The sequence below is a fragment of the Zeus faber genome, assembly GCF_960531495.2.
Source record: "Zeus faber genome assembly, chromosome: 15".
Lineage (NCBI taxonomy): Eukaryota > Metazoa > Chordata > Actinopteri > Zeiformes > Zeidae > Zeus > Zeus faber.
In genome coordinates this window covers 9610412-9620656 of record NC_137194.1, presented here as the reverse complement: position 1 = coordinate 9620656, position 10245 = coordinate 9610412, and the positions used below count along the sequence as shown (strand labels likewise).

The 10245-nt window shown below is 41.9% G+C and overlaps 1 protein-coding gene across 1 annotated transcript; it reads left to right on the top strand.

The window, feature by feature from the left end:
• The first annotated feature begins 370 nt into the window (after positions 1 to 370).
• On the top strand, positions 371 to 8691 carry edn3b (endothelin 3b). Its single transcript, XM_080015534.1, has 4 exons — positions 371 to 730; positions 837 to 1014; positions 8350 to 8496; positions 8589 to 8691. Exons 1-4 carry the CDS (start codon positions 664 to 666, stop codon positions 8641 to 8643), a joined length of 447 nt encoding a protein of 148 aa, XP_079871660.1. The 5' UTR covers positions 371 to 663; the 3' UTR covers positions 8644 to 8691.
• The last annotated feature ends 1554 nt before the right edge of the window (positions 8692 to 10245 follow it).

The following is a 10245-nucleotide window of genomic DNA, read 5'->3' as shown; positions in this document are numbered from 1 at the left end:
CCACCAGCAGTCACCTCTTCACAGCACCCGGTGCGCACCCTGATTGATACCTAGCCCTCAACGGACCTTTTTTGGATTTAAAAGAACAAAAAAAAAAAGATATATATAGCTATATATATATATATATATATATATATATATATATATATATATATATATATATATACATATATATATACATACACATATACATACACACACACACACACACACACACACATACATATACATATGCATATACACATATATACATATATATATTTATTTTTTTAATTTAAATGTAAATTTATAAAAAAAAATTTTTTTATTTATATCAAAGCCTGAATCGGACTGCCTAATCTCCCCAACTCATCTTCGAATACACGTTTCATCAGAGGACGCCAAAACGACAATGAAAGGATTTGTACGGACGAACGCAGCTTTCCCAGGAGACTCATGCTCGGACCATATGGGATGATTTGATGATTTCTCTTCTTTTCTTTTTTTTTTTTTTTTTTGCGAGCATCTTTTGCGAGAAGTTGTGGGATTTTCTTTTGGGCTGAACGCAGAAATTGGAGGCTACATTCAACCCCCCCCGCCCCCCCACCAACAAAAAAAACAAAACAAAAAAAAAAAAAATGCGTGCGACGTCTTCCTAACTTCTTGACTCTGGGAATATCTGACATGGCGAGGATCTCCATCACCCCGAGGCTGCTGCTCCTCGCAGGGCTGACCTTCATGCTGTTGCAAGGTATGTATGAGGCCTGCGTGCAAAAAGAAATAAAAAATAAAAAATAAATCAACAATATTGCAAAGCAAAGCCCAATGTAAAGAAAGATATATTGTTGCTGTGCAAGGTGTCTTGACCTCCATTGCCTGGATCCAACCGGAGGCTGCACCGGGAGGGTGGAAGTCCTCCATGGCGCCTCCATCCGAGGCCAGGTCCCGGTCCAAGCGCTGCACGTGTTACTCCTACAGGGACAAGGAGTGTGTGTACTACTGTCACCTGGACATCATCTGGATCAACACGCCCGAGTAAGACACAGCTTTTGTTATTATTATTATTATTATTATTTATTTTTTTACTGGCTTGTGATTGAAAAAAAAAACAACAAACAAACAAACAAACAAACAAACAAAAAAAGGTTTGAAAACCTACGTACCTATGTATCCAGGCGGTTCCCAAACGGAGATCTGTGGCCCCCGTAGTGGTCCTTAAATCAATTACAGCTGGTCCGCTGGAAAAAAAAGATAGTTTTATGTTTTTTGAATAATTCTATTTTGTATCACGGGTTACAATTTATTTTGAAACGAACGTCTAAACAAGATACAATAAATAAAACGATTTTTTTTTTTAATGTATTTATTTTACTAAATGTTCTTTTTTCGTTGTGATATTTGTTGTTGTGGTGTGTGATATTTTGTCATTTCGTTATTTTATTATTTATCAGTTTTTGCCACTTTTTTTCATCCGAATTAGTTCAGTCATAGGCAGATAGAATATTTGCAATTCTCCTCATTGTCCTCAGCCACAACATAGTCTTCCAAGCGGGGCCTTGCCATGGAATGTTTGCTGTCCATCAGAATCAGAATCAGATTATACTGCATATGTGACCGAGGAAATTTTCCATGTACAAGGAATTTGGCTTGGTATGCGTTGCTGCATTTCTGTACAATCAGGCAAACAAGTAACATAAAAAAGCTCAACAATCGAAAAAGCAAGCCAAAAAAAACCCCTAGAAAATGTGCTCTATGCAAAAGATAAATTAAAAGGCAATGGTAGGGGCTGAGTGGCAGCATGGTTGCTAGTACTGTGTGTAGGTCTAAATATAGTTGGATTATTTCTGTACAAAATGAATAAATATGTATACAATAATATTCACCTGGAATTTCATGAATAATCGTTACCGTTGCATTTGGCAAAGTCACTCGGAACTGCAGACACTGAGAGGGCATTTTGAAACGAGTGTGTCTCTAATGAGGTTGAAATGAGGATGGACATTATAGAAATCAGAGTCCAGTGATGGCTTCTCCAAAGCCACAATCATACAGCTCATGTTAAAGCAAGTTTAAGAGAAATAGTTAGTCTGCATAGACATCCCAGTATGCGCGGGATAAGTTAAGTGGAGCTTGTTAGTGACATGTCTCCGCTCCTCCTTTACCCTCTAGCTTTTCTCCTCCGTCCTCCCTCCCGATACCTCTCTGTGGCCCCTAAAATCAGTATCACTAAGACATATGACCTATTAGGACATTCGGGATCATATTATTTAAATAGTGGCTTCTTTAAAATACCACTGTCCATGGTGCTGATGTGGAAAACAGAATGGGTAGAGGGGATTTAAAACGAGCACCAAGTCCTATAGTTCATATTTAAAACCCAATCCATTATGGAGACTAATCCGTTCTTAAAAGCAAAACAGATGTTGAGTTCTAAGAGGTGAGTGGCCATTATTTAGTACTTATGTTCCCTAGAGTCATGGAGAAAATCATACAATCGCCTACAAGTTTACCATCACTGTCAGCACAATATCTTGGAATAACACATGATATCTCAAAGATCGGAGATAAGATTCAGAAGCCGACCACACCCTAAAAAAAAACTAAAAAAACGTAAACTACCTCGAGCCAGGAGCGGCCCAGGGAATTTCTGCCTCGAATTTCCTTACATTTTTCTTTTTTTTTGGAGGAGGAGGTTAGGATACGGGCTTGATGGGCAAACTTGTGGACTGAAAGCGTCTACATTTTCGGACTAGAAGCTGTTGTCAGCCAACAACGTCTAATGGGTCCCAGGAAGATGAAATACCATCGCTCTGTGATGGAGAGGCAGCAAGGCCCAATGGACCGAGATCAGAGGAACCTCACGGGCCAGTTATGCACCGCTAGGTAATTCTCTACAGATGAGGGTGCAGGAAAGCCCGACACTTAACAGTCTCTGGAGTACACTTGACAAGATTATAGCTAAAAAAAGGCCCATCCGTTTCACACTATCGGCCTCTTTAATCTGAATCGCCGCCGCGGTTGGTGGAGTTGATCCCCTTTATAGTGTCCCTTATGTTTACACCTACAGTCAAAGGAACAGTGAAGTGTTTTACGGTACGCCTTCCCGCCTCACAGGCAGAGAACAAGCTGTCTGACCGTGGATTACAACCGCAGAGCCAGAAACATTGAAAAAGAAAAGAAAAATATATATTTTTATTGAATTTGAATCCGAATCAGAGACGGCTAAAAATGACTGATGTGATCCATGCATGTTGTAGTGAATTCCACCAAGTCGATATGGAGGTTCACTAACTTACCTGTGGTTTGAGGAAGGTAATGACCACATTTTATCTGAAAGTTAAGACTGCAGACCATCTCGTCAGAAAAGGTAGACTAGAAATTGATTATTTGGTATTTCCTTCCTCCCACACTGACGAATGATACATGGTGGATCCACACTGGGATCCACACTTGTTGACTGAGTCTGAAGCATGAAAATAACCACCTACAGTATACCTGCTGGCATCGTCACATCAAGGCACCATTGTTCCTGTTTTCGGCCACTGTGCATGTATGGCCTGTGTCCAACATATGTGGCATACCACAGATTAGTAACACCAATTTAACATACAATTACCGATCAGCCCCCAACCACCTCCAGCCCGCCGCCACCAGACACATGGTTTAAGGGAATGGGGCTATGTTCCATCAGCTCCTGCCACACATTAACTGCCTTGGCAAGACACTGAGAAAGCATTCTTGCTTCCCCTTTCTTCCTGTGCCAACACCTCCCCATCTGCCTTTCCAGGTAGACAGCAAGGTTTATTATGGCTTGGCATGTCAGAACAAATGGACATATTTTACAGGTTCAGAGGTATATTGGCAATTAAACAGTTCACAATAGGTCTGACTTCCAGGTTCCAAGTGACCATCACGTCTGACCCCAATGTCTGACGCTCGCATTGGGGTACAACGAGGAGTAACGGTTATTATCAACCTTTTTTAAGTCGTCACACGCAGGTAAAATGCGTCTATGCCTATAGAATTCTTATTTTAGGTTTAAAGTCAATAATTGAAAGCCTCGGCAACCCCGTGGGACCAGAACTTCAGTGGAAGCAAAGGAAATCTGGGTGCCAAAAAAAAAAAATCCTCTCAAACATTGAGGTTACAATGAGTTTACAATGAGGCCAGCGGAAATTCATTTACACTGCTGGAACACTTTCGTCCAATTTGGCTTGTTGACATCCGTGCGCTCGGGGAACGGTAATTAAAAACACACCGGGGGATATTGTTGGACAGGACGCCACGACTTGTGTTGCTCGTGATGGATGAATATGATATGAATATGTACCGAGAGCTTTTCAAAAACGACATTTATCGTGTTTTTCCGAAGGCTGTGTGTGGTTGCCTTGCTGGGACTCCGGAAAGGTAACGTCACGATGGAAACCCCTGGATTTTTACAGCTTTAGTTCACACAATAGGGCCTAGGTTGAAAAAAAAAAAGGAAAAGGAAAAAAACATGATATCTGGACTATTTTGATGGTTTCCGTCCACTAAGACACCTTTTACGTCAAGATGCAGAAACAGTTTTCATATTTATGAGCGTTGGGCACTGAAGTTGTGAGCCACGAATGATTTGATTCAATCTGTCCCTGGCCCTTCTGCGCAGGACCATGGCACAGTCGTGCTTATGTTTTGTTATGTCACTGTTAAACGTTGCCTTTTTTTTTTTTTTTCCACGACACCTCACGGGTTTTGATTTGATTATTTGCGAGCAAAACAGACGCCGCCGACGAGCGCAAAAATACATTTGCTTGTGCTTTGACTGGCTGAAGTGCCTCGTCGAGTCTAAACAAGTATAAAACTGGAAAGCCTCACACCCTTGACTGGCTGACCTCGCTTTGCTTCTTCATAACCAGGGGGCGTAGAAAAAAAACAAAAACAGGTAGACGCAACGCTGCAGCTCAGGGAGCACACAAAGGGAGACGAGAATCTGACGAAAACATTTTTCCTTTTTTTTTTTTTTTTTTTTCTTCTTCTTCACATAATCGCAATTATCACCTCTGGCGGTCGGGAATTGAACATAAATATTTGCGGTCAAGAAACAGACTCACGGTTCATGGATAGATGTTTTTTTTCCTCAGGTTTACATGGCAAAGCGGGTCAGGATAATTGAACATTTAACCGGATATACGCTTGAGATAAGATGCAGATGGTACATTTTGATCCTATGGCTGTGGAGCTATTGGTTTAATTTCTGTGTCTATAAAGATTTCATTAACAATATGGAGAAGCAGAGCAGAGGTGTCAGGAACCCACAGGGGCACCCAACTCCCAAACCCAATATGTCAACTTGCAATATAACAGAACAACGGCAACTTCAAGGATAAGAAAAGCAATAAATTGGGTGTAACCGAAGTAGTACACATTTCTTTTGTGAGATTTCGGGGTTTGTTGCCAATTGCGTTGGGGTCCGAAAATGACCAAACAGAAACTTGCTGACTCCTACTGTAAATGAATTTGGAAGGTTGGCGGTCGACTTTATAACAATGGTGTTTCTATTTTGGCCGAGGCTGAAACTATAACCGACGAGAGCTCCGCGACGCTTCCCAAGAAGGTTTCTTTTCATATTAAGTGGAAGCAAAGGCAAACTGTGCCGCCGCTTTCTCAACACCGTCGATCTCTTCATTTGCTTTCGAAAAGGAACTCCTCCCTCTTCCCCGAAAAACGCGGCGGCGGAACGCTGCGTTCCAATCCTTTGGCTGTGTCGTTGCCAGGGGGGGAAAGCAGAGCCCAGGTTCCCTCTTGTTTTGGAACAAGCCCCGTGTGCTTCCCTTTTGGCCCCGTCCTATGTTGTCACGAATGGTTGATAGTTGGTTTGGTTTTCTTCTCACCAGTAAACCCGGAGAGCTGATAACATTTTTTTTTAAATAAATGTCAGCAGTGCTTTTGTTATTGTTTTGTGGAACTGGAGGAGCCGGCGAGGGAGAGTTTCGATTTTTGTTTTATTTATTTTTTAAATTGGCTTTCTAATACTGTATATTAGGAAGGGAAGGGGGTGAACCCCTGCACACTATGGCTTCGAACCAGAATAGAACTCTGCAACCCAAATTTGAATTCAATACCTCTCACATATTGCGTTCAAACAAAACAAAAAACAACAAAAAAAAAAAGTACATTTAGTGTCTTAATCTCTTAACAGAACGACTCTCTGACCACAGTTTTTGCAATCTGTCGTTCTTTTTTCGCCCCCAAAATCTGTATTTCTTTTGCACGGGATGAGTCTTTGAATGAGGCTGTCCCACACAGAAGGCTCTTGAGAAGCTCTATAAGTATTTCAATTTAATCAAAGCGATCTCAAATTATCCGGATCACCTTGCAGAACAATATTAAATTGAAATCTTATGCACAAAATTTATGTTTAAAGGGGACATATTATTATATTTTTTTTTTCTGTGATATATGTACCTATATAATGTTACAATGTTGGATGTTCATATTAGACGTGGCCAAAGTGTCAAATAATGGGGTAAACTAATAACACAGCAATCACTGTGAGCAAAACACTCCGGCTTCCGACCGTCAGCTCGTCACAGATTTCTTTACATGGTCATCTGCTCCATCCGATCTGCTGTGCCTTTCTCCAAACTGAACCAATTTGAATTGTCTTTTTATTGTAGATGTATTTAATTTATTTTCCGACGTTTACACGACCCAAAAACCCCAAAAACCTCGCGTACGAGAGCCCGGTGTCCCGGCGTGGCCTCCGTGTCCCCCACATGCTCTGAGCACGGCACTCAAAGTCGGACAGACTTTCAAACGGGGCCTTGAAGATCTAATACGGGTGAAGATTCAGCAACTGGACTGCTTATTTCTCACCTCAAATTTGTTCAGAAACAGATTTTAGTGGACCGGCATGGTGAAGTCAGTGAGGGTTACGGAGTAAACACAACGACGCCCGGAAGACATGCTGTAAACGCCGTTGGCTCACAGAGCCCCGGAAATGATTATCAAACCCTGTTGGCTCACACAACTCGTGGCCTCAGGAGGGTGGCACCTCCCATTTCAACAGAGCGTCAGGAACACAATGTATTTAGAGTTATGTTAGAATGGCTTTAATGCATAACAAGGTATTTTCAGCAAAGAACTTCAAAAGCATGTTTTGGGGACCTCAGAGACCTACAGTATATTAACTTGTGTAAAAAGGAGCATAATAGGTGCCCTTTAATAATAGGTGATATGGAATTAAAGTTCAGGATGTAATCCTCCTTGATTGCCCAGAATGCAGACTTTTACAACCTGTATGTTCACCCATCATCTCAATAAAACAAAATGTTGTAAAAAATAGTTGTTCTTGTGAGAAATACAATTTAATAACCAATGGCAACTAAGGAAAAGCACTGAATGGAAACACTACATTCTGTACCAGGTAGAGAAACAAGGAGAAACATGATGGTTCACTTACTGTAAGAGAATCAAGAAGCACATGGGTAGGTCTGTATATTTTTCATTGGAGCCCCCTGCTCTCAAATGCCCTTTTTTGGAGAGAGAGAGAGAGAGAGAGAATGTCAGAGTTTTAGCTGCAAGCGATTGTCAGCAGAGATGGATTGCAGGAGGGGCGGGGGTGAAGAAAGGGAAGAGTGTGGACCTGAGGTGCCCACCAGAACCTCCACAATTTTTGGAGGGCAAATATTACTGTGAGACTCACACACCAGCCGTCCAGTCTGTTACGTGTGTTAAGTGCTATGTCACTGAATGTTGTCTCATTAATGTCATTATGGTAGCGTGAGCACTTTGCGAAATGCGTCTCCCTGGAGCTCGTATTTGACACCTTTTTGATGACTTTCGGCAAACCTTTACAGGCATTTTCTGCGAAACTTAAAAAATAATAAATGTGCACCCGTCCAGGTTTCTCATCAACCTTGAGGCGCGTAAAATGATGCCAACCGTGTCGAAACGTGAACCCCTTTGTTCTGTGCTTCAGGCTAAAATTTGAGTACGAGAGCCTACGTTGATGTATGACCGTATGTACAGTGTATGTATGTGACCAATAACCTCATTAATCTTGAATCTTGATGCCCTGGGTCCATGTTCTGGTATCGATGACAGATGCTCCCGCCCCCGGGGGAAAGGGGGCCCAGGAGCCCGGTGACGTGACCTTCAGGGGGGCGTATGGAATGCATCGCCAGTTTCTAGGGTTTCTCCAAAGCGGTCCAGGCAACATGTACTCCTCAGGCCTGTTTACAGGTCACACTCAACCACTTACGTTGCTTGAACTCGAGCTTTGGAACTTTGGACTGGCCGCTTTTTGTTTCTGTGGTTGTGTTCTTGGAAGCGACTCGTGACGTTTTTTTTTTTTTTTGTTTGTTTGTTTTTTGTGTTTCACTCCAGACGCACCGTGCCCTATGGTATGTCCAGCTACCGAGGACCCCAGCGTCTCCGACGTGCGGTCGGCGGTCAGACGGGGGGAAGACCTCGGCGGTGCGTTTGTTCCGCACTGGGGGCCGATCGTGGCTGCCGCGACTTCTGCCAGTCGAGGTAACTCTTCCCAATAAAGCCCTCGGATAAAAGTCAGAAACGCTGCTGCTTGTCAGCGTGAAGTTAACCGTCCTTGTCCTTGTTCTCCCAAGCCCCCAGGGGAGCGCACCAAACCGGACTACCCCCCGGGGTCGCGGCCCTGGATGAAACCCCCCCCCCCCCCGACCTCCCTTACCCCCCGCCCCGCCACAGCCCTCACAGCCCAAATTCCTCCTCCAGAGAGAATGGACTCTGCCTCCTCGTTGCCCCGAACCCCAGCTCTCCCCTTTTGGCACAAGCTCGTCCGCAGGTCTACTCACATTCAGGGGAAAGAAGAACTCTGGAACATGACAAAACTGACTTTCTGCCACAACCATAATTCTTAGAACAAGTTCCATCAGGCTGAGTGGTTCCATGAATGCGTTCCAGATCCCTGGAGGTTATCTTCTTTTTTCTCCACCCCCCCCCCCCCCCCCACCCCCCACACACACCCCTTCAGAGGCTAGCATGAAGATCTCTTTTATCACTATCTTGTAATCAAGGATCTGTCAGCTATCAGCCTCGATTAAGTTAACACTCTATATACACACGTACGTAATGGAAGAGAGAGTTATTACTTATTTCTTTATCATAACTGACTAACCTGTCATTACAGTGAGGTGAATATGTATCCTAATATCAACCTATTAAGGGTGGGTTCAACAACAAAAAAACAACGTCTTTTAGCTCGATCTGTCTCAGAATAAAGCAACTTTGCAAGATTATTAACTTCAGGATTTGCAAGATTGTTGACATGGAGTTAGCGCACACCTCACCTTTGCGGTGCCATAAAATGATTTAGGTTGATCCCCTTTGATTAAAACGGTTCATTAGAGATTAACCGAGACCACAACTACAGGTTAAGTAAATATGGAGAATTTTAAAATTCCAACGGGATCGATAAGAAACAACGGTGCACTGATCGGAAGATATGAGATTGGCAAAAAGACAAAAACTTGATATTAAGCCCAAAATGTGGAAGGTGATGTGGAAAGAAGCCGGTGTAACTTAAGCTGAAAGAAAGTGCGACTCAAGGGAATCACAAGACAAAATAAATAACAGCAATAGAATAAATCTGAGTAAATAATGACAAATAAATACAGAAATGACATTTAAAAATAATGCAACTCCCATTCTAGGCCTTTAAAATCATACTATAAAAAGAAGACCATTTGACGCACCAAAAACATTGTTTTGCTTGCTTCGATGGATGTTTTGTAAAGGTGAAAAATTCATATTTTATAGGAAGACCGACATTTTGGGAAAAGGAGACAGTTTGAGTTAATAGGCAGTTTGTATATTTAGTTGATATGTTTTTACTTTTTGTATAACGGTAGTGTACAGCATATAATTGACCAATATAATATATGAAAGTTTTATTGTGGTATGAATGACCACACTCTTTATGAATGTTTTCATGAAATATTTGCTTTTGAACTGGATCTACTGAGTTTCCTTTACTTCAGCACGGCTGGTTGTTCTGAATAACGACGACGAGGATGATGATCATGATATTGATCTGAATAAGAAACAACAAAAAATAGTACAAAAAAAAACTTTTTTTGTCTCAAATGATGTATTATTTTTAATAAAGGCACAGTATACAAATATATTCCAAAATACTGGATGCATAACTTTGTTTAAATAAAATACCACATATATTATGAGCAATATAACAAACCATAAGAATGTCATAAGCCAACGACTAATGTTTTAAAGCAAATTGAGACG